This window comes from Cheilinus undulatus, linkage group 16, assembly GCF_018320785.1.
Source record: "Cheilinus undulatus linkage group 16, ASM1832078v1, whole genome shotgun sequence".
In the NCBI taxonomy this organism is placed as follows: Eukaryota; Metazoa; Chordata; class Actinopteri; order Labriformes; family Labridae; genus Cheilinus; species Cheilinus undulatus.
Genome location: NC_054880.1, coordinates 24,213,796 through 24,232,529, shown reverse-complemented (window position 1 = coordinate 24,232,529; position 18,734 = coordinate 24,213,796). Strand labels below are relative to the sequence as shown.

Sequence of the window (18,734 nt, the reverse complement as noted above, 5' to 3'; positions counted from 1 at the left end):
CTGCATGCTAATAATCAGGTTAGTCTGTTGTAGTTTTGTAACTTGTAACTTTGTAAGAAAAGAGAAGCTTAAAAATATTTCTCTTCCCTAGTTATGACTGCTCTAAGCAAAATGGGAAAGGACCTTAGAATGCTATTTGTCCATATTACTAAAGCGCCCTATCAACCCGGCATTTCTAAGGAAATACATTAAATATTTATGATTAGTACACTTAGGGTTAATGTAGTTATTATTTGTTATATCTTTAGTCTTATAACAATGGTAGTAGTATTGACTGTAGTAGTTTTGTATTGGTATTATGGTCAGCAGCAGTGGTACTGATGGTACTGCTTTGTCATCAGATAGTAAAGCAGCCTTCATTCATTTACCGTAAAACCAGTTTAAAATGCTCCTAGCACAATTTCAGTTACATAAATGTAACAGTTCACGCTGACTTAAAATGTAATTATTGTCTAATATGTGGTAATCCCTTAACCTTTAAGAATAGTTGTTTTAAACATGTGGTTAACACCGCATCATGAGCTCTTTAGTATTGTAGTAGATCTGCGATTGCGTCATTTCTGGTTATTACGGTATGTGTTGCCTGGGAGTGACTCCTGCTCACAGACACAATGAAGCTAACAGTGACAGAATAAATAGTGACCTAGTGTCTTTGCTTAGCCTTAATATTTAACTTATTGATCATTATTGGTCCCTATCAATGTTATGGTGACGTCATACTGTCTGTGGGCTGCTAGCAGCATGCTAAGTTTTATTTTAGCGCCCAACAGCTCACTTCGGTACCTGTCTTTCTAACCATCGGAGGTATTAGCTAGCTCAGTTAGCCTAGCTTTGCACCTGCCGCTGTGTCTGCTTTGCAAGCTTCTTGTTGCAGAGTTCAGCTCACCTGTGGACAGGTGTGATGGAGTTTCCCTTTGATATTAACCAGCTGTTCTCTGAAAGAGTCTCCGTGTTGGATCAGAGCCTGGTGGCAGGTCGGAAATCTGCGGGACGGTGAGTTTGGTACCGGAATTGAGTTCCGATCAGAGGATCACCGTACCCGGTTTTGAAAACTGTTAACTAAACGTTTTTCAGTTACGTCATGAATGTTTATGTATTAACATTAGTAATGTTTTTTTGTTAACATTCAAGAGTACCTACCAGAGCACTGTACTTTTAAACAACTAATAATTTAATCATTGACAGTTAACATCTAAACGTATTGGGATGCAAGATATTGTCAACAAGATACCGAAGATAATACTTAAAAATGATATATTTTTTAAGATCAGTTGTAATGATAGACCTATATCGGCCTTTATCAGTTGTAAATATCGCCAATGTCAACTGCAAACTATCAGCTTACATCAGCTGTGACTATCTACCTTTATCAGCTGTAAACACTGGCCTATATCAGCTGTACATATATTCCTTTATCAGCTGTAAATGGTGGTCTATAACAGCTGTAAATATCTGCCTGTACCAGCTGTAGGTATTGGCCTTTTTCAGCTGTAAGTATCAACCTGTATTGTCTGATAAAATTGGCCTGTAATCTGCCTTTATAATATGGAAATATTGCCTCTTTAAACTGTAAATACTGACTTAAATCAGTTTTTAATATCTGCCTAAATCCACTGTAAATAATACTAACCTATATTGCCTGTAAATATTGGCTTATAACAGCTGTAAATATCTGCCTTTATCAGCTGTAGGTATTGACCTTTTTAATCTGTAAATATCGGCCTGTATTGGTTTTAAATATCCTATATTAGCTGTTAATATCAGCCTGTATCAGCTGTAAGTATTGATCTGTATTTTCTGATAAAATTGGCCTGTACTGGCTCTAAATATCCACTTATATCAGCTGGTAATCTGTAAATCAGTTGCAAAACTTTAGAGTGTGTTTTAAGGAGTTAAGTCTTAGGCCTGAAACATATTTTTAAGGGTAATATATATTTTATTTAAAGTATCTAAAATGAACCTTTGAATATTGGCATATTGGAAATAATGAGACTAAGCCTGAATTTTTAGTGTTCATTTATAATGAGAAGAGGATGCTGCACTTAACCCTAATATCTGAAAAGTTTAATTTAGCCTGTTTTTATTACGTCTCATTGATAAACAATTTAGATTTTAAGGTGTACTGAGTGCAGGACACTGTGCCAAAACCCATTAAAAACTTTACATCTATTATGTGATAATGATTAATATATGTTTTCAAAGCCTTAAAATGTGTGTACAAATTTATGTATTGTGTGTTTAGAACTTCTATTTCTGGTTTTGTATTATATGCTCATTAGTTGATTAATAACAAACTTTAAAGTGTTGTAATAAGGGAACTGGTTTGGATGAGTGGGTAGAGCAGACGCTCACATACAAAGACTATAGTCCTCAACGCACTGTTCGTGGGATGGATTCCTGGTCTCGGCGCATGTTTGGTGCATGTTCCTCCCTGATTCTCTCCCCATGTTTCATGTCTCTCTTCAGCTGTCCTATCAAATAAGGGCAAAATTCCCCCCAAAATAATCTAAAAAAAAAAGTTGTATTAAAAGAAGCCAACATGTGTTTGTGTTTGCAGTCCAGATCTTCAAGCTCACATCGCCACCGTTATTGATGAACTGGGGAGAGCTTCAGCTAAGGTGAGAACCAGTTAATCAGTGTTTACCTGAATGACTTTGGATGTTTTTATAATCTTTGCATGAGGCTGTTGTGATAAACCCACTTAATTAGTGTTTCGTGATTTGACAATAATGTGTGATTGTGATTATACTGGACAATATTGTGATTACAATATAATCAATGTAATTGATTTAATTAATCAATATAATCATGGTATCATCAGTCTGCATTACTGGTTATCTGTGAAAATGCAGAGAATAAAAAACGTACAAATATTAAATAAAAGAAACAAATACAAACCCTGGAGTTTTTACATTACTGCTTTTAAAATAACTTATGTACCTCTTTAGAGTATAATAGTGGCACTATTGTAAACTTAAAGGCCTTTCTGCAGGCCTTTTTTTGCAAACCTTTACAATACTACTGTGTACAAAAATAATTGTAGCCTTTAAAGGGGACATATTTTACCCTTTTAAGACAAGTTTATATTGTTTTCAGAGGTCCCCAAAATATGACTGTCAAGTTTGTTGCTGGAAAAACACTCCAGTATTGGATTTTTTCAGTGTCTAAAACCCCTTCTTTTTCAGCCCTTCTCAGAATGAGCCGTTTCTGTGTCTGTGGCTTTAAATATCAATGAATTGTCTGACTCTGCCCCTGACCACACCCCTCTCAGGAATTGGATGTGGCACTCCTGATGTTACAATATTACAGACACTTTTATCCAAAGTTAAGGACCCGACTAGAATTTGAACAACCAATATCCTAGACAGAAGTCAGCAGGGTAACCCACTGAGCTATCCAGCAGCTCAGCTGGCAGCCGAGAGGAAAATCAAGAAACAAGGGTGGAACTTTCTTTCAGGCAGGGAGGGCCAACCAAACCTGGGGGCAGGTGCTTACTCCCCACATGACATCATGAGGGGAAAATCTGAGAATGGCTTGTTTTAGCACACATTTTCTGAAAGGTGGAGAAAGCGAGGGTGGAAGGGAATGGATTTTTCTGGTATTTGAGGGGATTGTGGAAAGGCCAATGGCACATATTTTTGTTAGAAAAGCCTGAAATATTGATTTTTGCATAATATGTCCCCTTTTATGTGATAATGGAATAGCGCAAGGACTCTGAGGACTACAGGAGACTGCCTGTAGTGACCAGCAGAGGAACTGCAAGTTAATGACAGTGTTGTGTTTTCATGTTTTCAGGCTCAGCAGCTCACCGCTCCAATCACGAGTGCTTCAAAACTGCAGAGTCAGAGACATCAGCTGTACCTACTGAAGGACGGGGAGAGCAATGGGTACAGACAGACACACACTAACTGACACAGACACAGACATGGACACATAAACACAAATGCAGAAAGTTTCCAGTGAGTCAGTGTTGTGTTGTCAACATGCTGTGCATTTAAAGCTGACAGCAGCAGATCAGCTTACATCATTCAGTTCAAACTATAGAAACTCTGTTTCTTACTTTTAACCCCCCAGTGGTCGAGGAGTGGTAGTCGGTTTCCTTAAAGTGGGCTATAAGAAGTTGTTCCTGCTGGTGAGTCTCTTTCTATTCTAAGATGTTTTATATTTATTTCTTATCTATAACTTTGTCTTAAAGCTCGACCTGTCCAAACTCTTCTCTGGCTGTATTTCCTCTCAGGACAGACAGGGGGTGCACATAGAGGCCGAACCGCTCTGTGTGTTAGATTTCTACATCTCAGAGAACCTGCAGAGACACGGCTATGGCTTGGAGCTCTTTGACTTCATGCTGCAGGTAAACATTTAAAGAGTAGCTAAAGCCCGGAGTTTTATCTGAGGTTCAACTACCCTGGAATTAAGAAAAATGCCTTCCATAATCTTCCAAATTCAATCTAATACTGCCATTCAAAGTGAATTTTTATGTTTTAACCAAAAGAAGGTTCTAACTGGGGTTTGAACGTAGTTGGTTTGAATAATGCAATGTTCATAGACTTTGATGTTCTATTAAAGACTTTAATGGATCGCATCATCTTCAAAGGCAGAGGATCAAATGTTGGTGAAGCTGGGGATGTTGGGGCCTTTTCCCTCCATTTTTGCCAAATAGCAGGCCAGATCTGACAACTTTTGGAAAAGTAGACAAAGAACAGTCAACATAAGGGAAACATTGTTGGTATATATTTGTTCTAATAATGATACAGAGATGAAGTATTGCAGTTGGTTTGTAAAGAAAAGAAGAGGAGACAACCATGGTCATCAGTAGGATTAACATTCAGAGTCCATCCTGCTTCTATGGATGTTTTTATTATTTTAGAGACAACAATAACCCTCTAGCATGCATTTCAGAGGATGAAATGGACCCGTGCTGAAGGGATTCAACTGTTTTTGAAGAGACAGGAGACATATGGAGTTAACTTTACAGCTGTACTCTGACTACAGTGATCTATATCTATACATTCTGATGATATCCAAAAGTGCATCGAGTACACAGTACCCGAGTACTGCAAGTTTGTGTTCACACTGACCAAACAGAACCAGATTTTGGGCTTAAGTGGATCCAGAAACGAGCCCTAGCTCCTGATGTTGTGGTATTAAACAGGTATCAGTAATGTTTGATTTTCTATGGAATAGTGTCAAAAATGACATATTTGGTGTTGCGACAGCCCGAGTGGCTTAGTATCATCCTCCCTACAGTGGTAATTATATTTTTGTCTTTATTATAGCTTATATCCTTCCTGCTGGATAAGTTAGATTTTATCTCCTGTGGTGTAGTAAGGCCTTCCTGATGATGTGTTTATTACATTTTTGTATCCTCTGTAGATCATTAACATCCTACTGTCTCTTTTAGTAATATTTTTGTCTCACCTCCCTGATGACCTGTGTGTTATATCTCTGACTCTTCTGTAGCTCACTAACGTCCTCCCTGATGATGTGTTTCTGTCTCATTTGCAGCACAAAAATCTGGAGCCGGTCCTGATGGCGTATGATCGACCTTCCCCTAAACTCCTGTCGTTCCTGGCGAAAAATTACTGTCTGACTCAGAGCGTTCCTCAGGTAAAATGTGTAATCTTCATCCCACTATCTTTAATAATCACTGAACTATTCATAATAGTGATATTAATCCTCAGATGGAGCAGAGACAGCTGCTTTAGCATGACAGAGTCACCGTTTGATCTGATCATTGCTCTTCTGATGGTTATTTCTAGACTCTGTTGGCTGTTTATAACTCGTTATTTTGGGTTCAGCCTGTTTCTGCAGAGGATAAGATGATTTTAAAAAACAAACTTGGCAATCAGTGCTCCTACTCTTTAGGTTCATATTAGACAAGGATAAAGCATTTAAGAATGAAATACATTACAGATTAAAATGATGAACTGCTGTAAAATCTGGTGTATAAGACACACTTTTATTTCCTTTTTTATGGCTCCACACTGCCAATAGCCACAGACATAGGTTCAGACCCATCCACACTTGTCCCTCCCACTTACCCCTTCTAGTAGTAGGGTGTGCTGTTTCTAGTTGAATTGAGGGTTGGGCTGAAGGTCTAGGGCTGCACGGTTCTTCAAACAGAGATTTGACAGAGGAACACTCCAAACTGAAGGTTGTAGGAAATTTCCCAGAATGCATTGGGAATCATCAGCAAGATTTAAAAATTACAATAACAATCTAACATCATAACTTAAGGTTGTTTCAATATGTGTGATATTGATGTAGTGTGATATTTATGTAGCATCTTCCTGTGTTTGTGCAGGTGAATAACTTCGTGGTGTTTGAAGGCTTCTTCCTGAACAGATCAGGTAACGCTCCCTTTCTTATCTCTGGCTGTTTTCTCGATGCCTTGTTCCAGTGTTTCTTCATTGTGGTGGTATGAACGTGGGCTGTGTCTGGTATTCTCGGTATTTCTGCATCAACCCTGAATCTTTTGTTTTGGGGACTGGAGCGTTATAATCCTACACTCACTACATTCCTCTCTTTATCCATCAGCGTCAGAGCCAAACCAGAACAAACAATCATCTTGTTTTTGTTCATGACCCGCCCTCTGCTGATGTTAGATAGATGGACAGATGGTGTCAAAATGTTCAAACCTTTGGTACTTTACACACGGCATATTTCAGAATGGTACGAAGTTCTAAAGTGCACCCCCGCCGACTTTGGAATTTCCCCTTGTGGGACTAATAAAGGACTATCTTATCTTATCTCTCTAATCATTCCAAATGTGACGTTAGGTTGAGTATGTAGTATGTTTTGAATTCATGGTAAAATATTATAATTTAGTGACAGTTCCTCAAATGTTCACTAGATTGGTCAGAATATCTAAGTATGAAACAGGAGCACACTGGTTGAACTAAATCACCCCACAGTGCATGACTGTCCAACTGTCAAGCTCACTACTATGCCAACAAGAGGCGTGATAAAGGATCTTGGGATGCATGATATTATTGTCACAAGATCAATATCAGGAGACATTTCAGTGGTAAATATCAGCTTATATTGGCTGTAAACAATAGCCTACCTCAGCTATATATATCAGCCTTTATTGGCTGTTAATAGATTTCTATATAGGCTGTTAATATCAACCTACGTCAGCTGTAAATATTGGCCATTAATCTGGCCTATTTTGGCTCTAAGTATAAACCTATATCAATTGTAATATCGGCCTATATTGACTGTAAATGTCAACTATTTTCAGCTGTAAATATGCACTAGCACAGCTTTAAATGTCGGCTTATATCTGCTGTTAATTTTTGCCTATATCGACTATAAATATCAGCTTTTGTCAGTTATTTATTTTGGTTGTACATAACAATACATTTGTACAGTCTGGTCGGGACCAGCAGACCTTTATCAGCTTAAGTCTCTTTCTTTGTTCATTCTCATCCCTTTAATTTTAAAGTGTATTTGAATGAATTAAATTACAGGTCTAAATTACATATAAATTATCGGCTAAAATGCACCTCTAAATATCAGCAAATATCGAATGTTGTGCGTCCTTAAAAGTAACGACTACAATTTGTTCAATTCTATCCGGATGCATGAAGTTCCCAGTTCCCATCTAACACAGTCCAGAATAATTATGAGTGGCATAACAATGTTCGGTCCATATCTGTAAGCTTTCAGGAAACGTGCAGAAATACAGACTGATGTGTTTTTATTCCACCTTCATGCTCACACCCTCTCAGGCTCCGTCTGTGCTCCACTGACGGATCAGGGCATGTACGGATATTTGTAAGAACCGATTTTATTTTATAACCCCCCCCCCCAACCCTCCCATTATATACAGCATAAAGACAATAAACTCCCCTGATCCCTATGGAGTCATTGTTACAAAACGCAAGATCCCATTTTCACGGTTTGAGAGTATGACTTGTTGATTTTGGGCTTAGGTTTTTCTTCAAACTTTCTATTACAACCTGCTTTTGTGCTCTAAACAGCAGAGAAAACATGATTGGTCCTGCCTGCTTCCAATTGGTTGGTTTATAAAAATTCAAGAGCAGAAATACATTCAGAGTGCAGAGAAAGTTTCAAACTCACAGACAAGCAGAAACAACCTGCTTAAGAGGAAAATGGTTTGAGAATGAGCACAGGAAATTTAAACAAGCAGACATTTAGAGCAAAAACGGAGAGAATCTAAACACAAGGAGGCCGTTTAGAGCAAAAAAGCAGGCTGTAATGGAATGTTTGAACAAAAATCTGAGCCCAAAATAAAAGGCATGCTCTCAAAACATTAAAATGTGCTCTTGAGTAACGCAACAATAATGATTCCGTAAATCTTCCCTCTTTATTTCCGTATAGATAAGGTCATTTCCCCCACAGTTAGCTCCATGTAAGACTGTATGATACTATAATGTCTTTATCTTCATTTCTCCACCCTTATTACCTTCATTCATCTACCTGCACAGGTACGATACATGTCATGAATTATATCCTATATTGAGCTCTCTGACCTGGGATCACATCATCTGTGACTCTGTTACTCCTCATATTAACTTCAATCCTAAGTGATCTGAAATAAGCAGGCCGCACATAAGTTATAAGAACAAAAGGGACCAAGACAGGGTAAAGCATTGAAATGTTAAAGGAGAAATGACTTGATTTGCTGAAACACTACAATGGTAGCTCTGGCATCTTATATACCCATGTGGGATGGACACTTTACATGCAGCTTGTCCAGCCTCATTGCTGCCTCACCAGCACACCACACTGGTTAAACTGGACTAGACTGGACTCTGGGGGTCAAACGTGCTCTGGTGTGAGGGCACCCTTATCATGACCTATTCTCAGTCAGCGCTAAGGCTGTCTGCTGTTATCAGATCATCCAGGAGGGTGTTGATAGGAGGGGAGCACAGACTCAGATCCTTATACGCCCACAGCAGCCCCCCCACCTGACAGCAGAACACCTGCCTGCCTGTGACCCTACCCCCTTAGACTCTCTGAATGTGTATATATATATGTATTAAAATGACCATTGGTGTGTCACTTGCATGTTTGTGAATTCCAGGGGTGAAAAGCTATCATTTATTCAGCTTTCTTTGAACACCATCCAACAGGTCAGTTCATTTTACTGATGCCACATGGTGTTCAGAGAGAAAGGCTTAATCCCAGTTCAACACTAGCCCCTCACACTTAGCCTGAGCTCCTTCCTGTCTAGTGGTAGGGTGTCCTGATTCTTGTTGATTGGAGGGGTAGGGTGAGTGCTAAGATCAAAGATCTTAGTGGGGGCGCGAGGCTTTGTCTGCCTTGAGGCTGCCAAAATTAGACTTGCAAATATTGACTAGAACCACAATAAAGCAGTTATTAACTTTTTGATATGAATTTTTTTTTATATGAAAGGCATGCATAGGCCTTTATCTTTTGGTTTTATCAATGAAACAATTAAAATCTGTGGTGATTTTTGACGGCAATGTCTCACTTTTTCTTCTCTCTTGGGTCCTGAGGGGGCTCAACTTTTCTTAGGTACATGAAGGGGGGCTCCAAGGAAAAATGGTTGGGAAACACTGAAATATCTGTCAGCTCACAAGAACCTTTACACTGTTTAACTGTTTAAACTGTACGATTGATGATAATCTGTCACTGTTACAGATGTTATCCTTCTATTTCATGTTTATTCAGCATCCTTTCTCTCCTTAAAGACTATTTAGAGTTTCTGCACTGAAATATTCATTTCAATTAAAAAATTGGTCATTCCTGTGTTGTATAGTTTTATTTAGAGAGAGGGAGAGGGATATATATAAATATTTAATTCCTGTACATGGAGTGCAGAGCTAACTGAAGTCACATTCCTTGTTCCTGTGAGCGTTCTTGACCAGTAGAGTGATTCTGGTTCTAAATAATGTTTCAGTTTTAAAGAACAGCATGCTGCTGATTTTGTAGTCATGTTAAGCTTCCTATCTGCTCTGTAAATGTGTCCTCCTCCACAGCGGCCCAACTGAGAAAAGTTCCCCTCAGAAAGCCGGAAGGAGAGATCAAACCGTACTCTCTGATGGAGAGAGAAGGTAACATGCTCAGGCACAGTTCAGATAAAGTCACTAAACAGTCAAATGTGTTCTTCTCTGTGGTAGACCTGACTGTACAGAAATGTCTTTATATAGAACATTATTCCTCTCTGCAGTTAATCTGTTTTTGAAATTAAAGTCACTAAATAGAATTAGGTTATTCTCCTGCATTCTGTTTAATATTACACATATTGCCTTTAGTATATTATTCTCTCTTGTTCAGTATTAATGATATTATTGAATAAATAATGCTATTATTGAACTCAAAGTCAGGTATTGTTCTCCTGTTTAGTATAGATAATGATTTATATATATTTTTTAAATATTTCATATATTTTCCTCCCTTGTGCAGTGGTACGTCAGGAGCAGAGGGTTCCTCCATGGCCTTTTGCTTCACCCCACTCCCCCCAGCGATCGGTATCCTCCCGGTACTCCCCGCCCCTCAGCGTGGGCTCTTCCCCCAGCAGGGCTCCTCCTCGAGCCGCCCCGCTGTCTGCCCATCAGTCCCCGCTCCTCGAACGTTGCAGGGCAAGACGCACCAGGTGAGGCTGCCATGACTCTGCCCCCTCTCCACATGTGTAGATGTGGTGATCTGTATATGCTGTTAATGTGCCATAAACCCAGAATAACCACAGAGTTCATTCTCAGCAGTAATTCAAAAACCCATGGAGACAAATCCTGAAACTTTCTGTTGGTTGACTTTATGGTTGGAACTCTGCTGACTTCTGCTTTGGTCTCCAAAAATACACAATCACAGCAGCTCTCTGGTCTGATCTTCCCTCCTATTGGGCATGCTAAGGTGTCATCACTGTGTTGAGCCTGCGTCTGATTTATTTAAACCTCTGTGCAGCTTCCCCAGGGACCTTACATTTACTCTTGCATTGTGCATCACACTGATGATGAATTTATTGAGAGTGGCATGCAGTACCACATCCTGTCTGAGAGTCCCTTCAGAATAATTTGTAGTGAAAAGCTGTCCTCCCCTAACTGGTCAAACTTAAATTAAACAGACGTGTATATAAAAATAACCATTATATTTAACTGTCTCTCTCTCCTCATTTGTTTCTGTGTCCTCCATCCCTCCTCTTTAACATTTTCATCTCTCATCCCCTATGTGCTTGGTTACCTCCCCCCGTTCTGTCTTACTGTTTGGTTATAAATCAAAGTTCCCTTAACAGATCAGAGTTGGGTTTCCATTGACCAGCGTCAATCTCGTCTTGTTAAACCCCGCTCTTCTCCCCGTTAGATGATCTGCTGCTTGATTATCAGACTCTGTTTTAATCTGCTTCACAGAAACCTGACGGCTGTCTGATGATTTTGTAGAAACCATTAAACATGTTCCACTAGAATAACACTGGGAGTTTGTGTTTATTTGAAGTTATTTAAATATACAAGGGTTGTCAGCATTAATGTGTTAAAGAGATTATGGTCTAGAATTAATGAATTACATTTTTCAAATTGCATGGATTCATGTCCATTTAAAAAAAACGTAATTTAGCTAAAGTTTTATCTAACTAGGAAGTAAAATACCCTTTCCTTAAGAGAGTTCAAATTTCAAAGTAGAAAATCTCTCCTTAAGAGTCAACCTCATCATGGACTTGGAGAAAGCAGCCAAAGATGGCCTCCTCAACAGTGTAAATTCTGTCACATTATTCTGGATCATTGGATGTCACTCAGTCGTTTTGTACATGCACTCCTCAATATTTATTCATGTATAACCATATTAAAGAATTATCTCTGTAAAGCTTTCTGCTATCAAAGGCCCAGTTGTATTTAACATGTTAAATGTTTTTTTAAGATGTTTTTTAGCATCATTTGAAAAAGTTGTTGAAAAAGGCAAGTGTAGACTTTCTCTCTATTGACTCCATGAAGCTCTTTTCTACATTTTTTAGAGAATATTTAAAGGTTTGACAGCCCTAATCTGAACCAAACAGAGAGTTTTATCCATGTTGTGTTCCATCTATCAGTTCATTATCTTTTATTTATTTTTTATTTTATTTATTCATTTTCACTATTTGATATACTTTGTTGGCCATGTTGGTGTTTTTATCCTTAGTTATTCTTTTCAGTTTGTTTTTTTTAACGATTTTTATAATTTTTATGTTTTTCCTTTTGTTCTCTTTCTTTTATTATTCCTCTGTTTCCATCCTCCCCCATTTTTCGTCCATCCTCCCCTCTTCCTCATCCTCCTCCTCTATCCTCCTCCATCTTCTGCATCCTCTCCATTCTCCCCCATCCTCCTTATCCACTTCCATCCTCCTCATCCTCTTCCTTTCTCCATCATCCCCCATTTCTTCCATCCTCCTCCCTCCTTCTCTATTCTCCTCCAACCGCTTCCATCTCCCTCCGTCCTCTCCATCCTCTTCATCCTCTTCATCCTCTTCCTTCCCCCATCGTCCCCCAATTTCCTCCATACTCCTCCATCCTCCCCGATCCTCTCTTGCAGTGATCAGGGTCTAGTGGCGAAACGCAGTCTGTACAGTCGACACCTGGGCATCAGCACTTCAGGTAAGCAGAATTTATTGTCCATCATTATTGATCAGTAGAAAAAGGTCACCATTGTTGTATCCTGCTGGTCACGATGTTGTTTTTTTCACTTAAAGGTTGTAAAATGCCCTGTTTATTGATTTATTTGATTATTTACTCAACACATGATTCAAATGAAACATTTTAACAGAGAATCAGCAGAGCCAGCTGACGTCCTCTCTGGGCTCTGATTGGCTGTTGAAACATGTGACATGCTGTATGTCCTAAACCTAGTTAATGGTGATTTGACAAACTGAATCCCAGGAAACACCATCAGATGGTCTGATCCAGGCTGTAAGAGCTCTTAAAGGGTGTGGTTGTGTGAATCTTTGGTTTTAATTTTACTGTATAGTAGGGTATTCTCTCTCTCCTCCTGAATGAGCTCTTTGCTTGCCCTCAGGTGTGATAGCTGTGGAGGATCAGCCTCATATACCTGGACCCACAGACACACCTGGAGCCAGGTAGGACTACCCTGGCTAATTCTATTTTAGTACTGAGCTAAGAGGCAAGTTGAGCCCCTTCAACATATAGAAAATTCCTCATCTATCACAAACATGCTTTTAATTGAAATGGTGATATACTATCAACCAAATAGAGCACGTGGGGTAAGCAGCTGAGTTATGTGCCACTCTTGAACGAGCCTGTTCTATGACACAGCTTTTTAATATGAGCCACTGTAGCTAGCTTCAGTTTGACTGCCAATTTCCTTTCCTCCATCATTTGTTTCCATTTTATCCACATTTAAAAAGGCAAGCTGTTAAAAAAGGAAGAGCCATTTTGGAGCCAAACAACCAGCTCTAATGAGCTTAGCCAAATGATCTGGATCTCTTTTTAAAGAGATGGATTTGAAAACAGACCATACACAAGCATTGTTTGACACCGCTCTGCCAGGCTTCAGACAGAGGATTTTTTGTTACTTGCCTTTTTTAATTCTTGTTTTTAAACTTGTTTTGCCTGAATATTTTCCTCAGGACTCAAACGCAGCATAAAAAAAAATTATTTTCACACTTTAAATGGTTGGCATAGTGGTTAACGGCTGTTTGGTAGCATTTTCTTATACATCAAATCTTGCCCATCATCAGTAGTTCTTCACTCTTGTGTGATGTAAGAAAAGAACCTATTTAGAAAAATGTCTCTATGATGTTAGAAGTCTATATGATGTCCTAAAGGCTGGGTGTATGTGTGGGATAAGATGCACCCATTCCCTCCTCCTACTGTCCCTTATCAGCCACAACATCGTTGAGTCTATGCTGCTTTTTGATTTGAGTAGTGGCCATGATGTTATAACCGTTCAAGAAAGGCCTAACCTTGCAAAGCAGATGAATTCGCCCATTTCCATGTTTCTCACTGGCAAATCCATCTTGCAAAGCTCGGTGCAATTATGGCGGAAGACATTAGCGTGAATGCTGCTGAAGCACCAGTTTTATCAGAACTTGATGACATTTCTTTGTTAAAAGAAGAACAAAGAACAGCACTGAGTTGTTTGCAAAAATGACAAATGTCCTGTACTGACATGTCTGCAGTCGCCATGGTTCGCGTTATGTAGTCCTATATGGAGTTTATTCCTCGGTAGCTGCGCATACGCACCTCAGTAACGGCTATGACGTCACGTGTTTTGTTGCTCTGATTGGCCTGTAAAGATGTGACAGACAGAACGTTCATCCAGTCACCCTCCAAGTTTTTTTTTCAAAGGCTCTGCCCTTTCCCAAACCCTGTATATCTGAGGTTTTCCAGATGGATGTGTGAAATACATCAATCTGGCATGTCAGGGTAAGGTAGGCCATAAACTACCTGAGAAACCATGATATATGGTTATAGTGAAGACACTCTTTCTCATAGAATAACCTTGTTTAAAGAAAAAAAAAAGTTCATGGGCAACAGTTCTACATTACCTACAATCTTAGAGTTTCACAGTGACATCTCTGATTGGCTGATCCCACTTTAACGCACCAAACATCTACATTCTGTCTGTACTAACACCACTAGTGAATTTAATGGTTGCATTTCAACAAAAGATGGCTTAAATGGTGAAATGAAGATGCATGATTATAAAGAAGACACAAGTCTTTAATCAACCTCATTTTACGAAACCCTTACTGTCCCCCCTAATCAGATCTACTTTAAAATATGACAGAATAGGATATCATTTAAATTTGATAAAGTAGGGAATGCAAAGATGCATCAGTTTATTAGTTTTGGCTTATATCAGCCCTTTTGACAGACATCAGCCATTGGCTGATTGGCAGATAATGTGACCATGGATCTATGTCAGTAGGAGATATTCATTGGCCATTTTGTATCAGTTGAATGCTTGCATGTAGCACACCTAACTGCTGATTTAGAGAAGAGATTTGTCATTAGGCTGAAGATGTGGCCTGTTACACAAAGTCTGGTCTGTTTTCACAGTCCTACATAAGAGAAACTGTCTGTATGGTGGGCGTGTTGCACCAAAAACAGTGATGAAAAACCCCTCTGCATTGCTATTGGCCAACATTGTGTCGGCATCAGTCCTGATTTTTGAAATTGTAGCGTCTCTGTTATAAGGTAGATGTACTTTAAGAATAAAACAACGTAAATATAACTGACTGTGTTTTGTTTGATGTGTTCTATAATCTTTCTTTGCCATTTTTCATCACAGTGACTCTTTTTTTTTCCTTCATCAGGCCACGTCTCCCCTCTCCTCCTCTTCACCATTCTGCGCCCAACACGGAGGACGGTGAGGAGATTCCACCGGCTCCATCTAATCAAGAGGACGACACGGAAGCACCACTGGTTCTGTCTGCCCAGGACAAGGGAGGCATGAAGGACAGACATTGGCGTACAGCAGGACAAGGAAAAGGATCAGAAGGCTTACCGTTGTCCAATCAGAGACATCCATCAGCAGACAGCAGAGACAGCGGTTCGTGGACTGTAGGAGAAAACATTTTCAGTGCTCAGTGGGTCAAACAGAAACAACAGCTGAGGAGTACTCGACCATGGTGACCACAAAGAGAGAGAGACTCCGTTTACACCTCACATTAACATCTGATTTGGTCATTCAGATACCAACAGTTTGATACCTGAAAGCTCAGTGTGATACAGAAGTGGTCTGGGATGTCTTCATCTGGACTGGTTGTGTAGATCAGCATATACTGGTACACATTAAAGAGTCGGCTGATGTGATGTGCTGTGTTCTGCTAGTTAAGAAAAAGCATGGCTTTATTTATGTCTGTCCAGCCTTGCTCAGAGTAATGGGAATTGTGGCTCTTAGAGATTTTATTATTTATAATCAAATTTATATGGTATACAGTAAAGAGAGCTGGTCTTTCAGCTCCTAAACAGCTCTTCATTTGGTACTAGTTTGGATTATTTCTTGTCTTTAAAACAACAAAAATTGAAAAAAGGAAACTCGCTCACACAAAAGAGTCAGCTCTTAGAACCAGCTTGTGTCAGCATGTCCTGTAAATCAGTGGTTCCCAACCTTTTTTCCTATGAGCCCCCCTTGTATCGTAGAGGAGCGGAGGACCCCCAGGACCCCACAAACAAAAGGTGATTCATGGATATCAAAAATCAACATCAAATTTGAAATTTTTCATTATTCAAATCTATATAAAATAGCCTCACACAAAGATTTTCTTATCATTATCTTAACTTGCATGAGCTCTTCATAGATGTGTTATCACAATTTTTGTTAGTAAGAGTGAATCTAATTTTGGCAGCCTCAATGCAGACAGAGACTGGTGTCTCCCCTGAAATCTCTCACGCAACCCCAAGGGGGTCCCGGATCCCAGGTTGGGAACCAATGCTTTAAAGCATGTTTATGACAACGTGAGGGAGAAAAGCTGTTAAAGAGGCATCACTAGCCTCTTAGCTTGTGGCTAATTGATCCCCAATCATTCTTATCAGCAGCAGCCTTACTGCACACAGAATGTAGAAGAACCACAGAAATATATGAATAACAGAATATAGAAGTATAATACACAGAAATATGATATGAAATATAGTCTTATATGATATATAGAAACATAATATCATATGTTTGGGCTGTTGACTGAATAAGACATATTGTTAACGCAGAGTATAGAAGTACTAATGTCCATTTGTCTCTGAATGACCAAAACAGATGTTGATGTAAACAGGATGTGAGAGAGGCGATGATTGAAGTTAAACTTTATTTAATCCATGATTCAAACTTATGAGCTAAACCTCACTGTGACATGTTAAACTGTGTCTTACCACAAAGATATGTTCTTGCTCTTACATCACGGTACTCTACTTAAATTGAGCCTTTCCTTGGACACCTGATCATCGACCAATCAGCTGCAAAGATTCAGCCATGGACAGCCTTTTACTGCTGGGTCTGATGATTTTCAGCATGCTGCTCTGCACGTCTCACTTTAACCTCCACAGCCACAAATGGAGTGACACATGGAGTATTGTAGATCAACAACACTACACATAAACTCTGGAAATCAAACTGTGCAATATAATTTATAGTTGTCATGATAGCAGGATGATAAACTTTGCTATGATCCTAATATAAATCAAATTTTTTTATGAATGCATCACAGACACACCACATTATATTTTATTGTCTTTAGTTGCCAAACTGCAGGCTAAGGAACCATGCACTGTCTACATTGGCCAAAAATGTTGTGTAGCTACTAGATCCACCCACTTTTCCCAAACTTGCCAATGTTTTTGCACAATTCAAATATTGTTCTCTCTCTGGTAGTTAAAACAACTGAAAAGCTGCAGTTTTATATTTGCACTCTTGTTTTTGATACTATTGATTATTAAACTATCTGAGGTGGAATTATTTTTAATCTGTTGCCAAACCTGATAGTGTCTGATTTTTAACTAAGACAAGCTGTGAAACTAATGAGTGAATAAAAGATTAATCCTGCTGTGATTGTGGGTGTTTTTCTGTGGAAACAGAATACTGCTGACTATTATCAGATGGTTTAAAAGGACAGATGAATGTTTGACATTAACATTTCACTCGGTAATATGTGATGTCTGCTCGAGTTCCTCTTTTTCTGAAATCAGAAGCATGTGACACCTAAGTATTACCAGTGATCAGAGAGCATGCTTAAGAAGGGTCAGTGTACTTTAAACAGGTAAGTATTTTGAAAAAAGAAACTCCAAATCAAGTAATAATCTGTTCCTTAATCATGCTTGGTAGAAACTGTCTTTGGCTCTTTCAAGCAGCTGGATATAAAACTGAGAATTAAAAAAAAGGAACTATTTATGTGTTCTGTTTCTTTTTCCTCAAAAATAAACAGATAAATGAATGGTTTGCTTTTCAACTTAGCATCATAGAAAGGAACACTGGTGATGAACCTTTCTTTTTTTGTTCACACCACCTGCAGCAAGCCGCACGTAGAGGAAACCATAAAGGAAACAAAATATTGCAACATCACCAGTGTTGTTTTTTCATCTTCCTTTTTTTGACTCAAAACACAAAAGCAATAAGATAAAAAAAGAAAGTTTTTCATTTATTCATTTCTTTTTGTAAGAAAAAGGAGAAACAAAACAAAATAAGGTCCAGTTTTTCCATTTTCTTTTTTTTTTTTTTCTTTTTTTGTTTTCTGTTTAATCTGAACTGCCTTGAATGGACGAGGTTCTTTCCATATAATTCTACCTTGAATCCTCAATATCAGACATGCTTGTTTTAATGTTTTGTGGTCAGGGAGGCTCCCAATTGATAGTGAGCAGTAAAGTAATAGTATTCACACCACACATTTAAGGATTATTTGGACAAATGCAACAAGCCTCAAATTGTGGAGATGAGATCTGTCCTAAAGCCAGGCTAAAAATAATCTTTGTGGGTGTCCAACCTTTAAAAAAAAAAATAACTGAGCATGTTCAGGAATAATTGATTTTTCTTGTAATAACTCCAAACAGATTAAACTCTTTATTTCCATCATCAGTTTGAAAATAAGGGGGTTGGGATATAATGCAGCTAAATTGTCTCTTAGCTCTGCCCATATCAGGCTTTTCCTCCTTGGCAGACTCATGGACTTTGAGCCCTGTTCCTGGTAAGTGTGTTAGTGTTTAGTGCTGTCCCACTGTGAAACCATTAAGACTGAAGTATCTGGTTTGGACTTCTCAACAGACTTTCTGTTTGTCTTCATAACTGACCATCAGAAGTGAAGGGCATCCTTCCCTCTCACCCCCTCT

General features: G+C 38.8%; 1 protein-coding gene across 2 annotated transcripts; it reads left to right on the top strand.

Moving 5' to 3' along the window:
• Nucleotides 1-589: 589 nt before the first annotated feature.
• Nucleotides 590-17,463, top strand: atat1 (alpha tubulin acetyltransferase 1). Of its 2 annotated transcripts, XM_041809263.1 has the most exons (12): nucleotides 590-993; nucleotides 2,558-2,618; nucleotides 3,796-3,887; nucleotides 4,075-4,132; nucleotides 4,238-4,351; nucleotides 5,506-5,607; nucleotides 6,305-6,350; nucleotides 9,972-10,046; nucleotides 10,399-10,588; nucleotides 12,493-12,554; nucleotides 12,973-13,033; nucleotides 15,236-17,463. In XM_041809263.1, exons 1-12 carry the CDS (start codon nucleotides 902-904, stop codon nucleotides 15,552-15,554), a joined length of 1,272 nt encoding a protein of 423 aa, XP_041665197.1. In that variant the 5' UTR covers nucleotides 590-901; the 3' UTR covers nucleotides 15,555-17,463. The 2 variants fall into 2 exon arrangements, with proteins under 2 accessions (XP_041665197.1, XP_041665198.1); XM_041809264.1 differs by lacking the exons at nucleotides 12,493-12,554; nucleotides 12,973-13,033; nucleotides 15,236-17,463 and adding an exon at nucleotides 11,213-11,713.
• The last annotated feature ends 1,271 nt before the right edge of the window (nucleotides 17,464-18,734 follow it).

Excerpts from the sequence above, each read along its gene's own strand:
- atat1 (XM_041809263.1), top strand. The coding sequence starts at position 902 with ATGGAGTTTCCCTTTGATATTAACCAGCTGTTCTCTGAAAGAGTCTCC. Across the intron at positions 994-2,557 it reads GGTCGGAAATCTGCGGGACG|TCCAGATCTTCAAGCTCACA; the intron begins GTGAGTTTGGTA and ends TTGTGTTTGCAG. Across the intron at positions 12,555-12,972 it reads CCTGGGCATCAGCACTTCAG|GTGTGATAGCTGTGGAGGAT; the intron begins GTAAGCAGAATT and ends GCTTGCCCTCAG.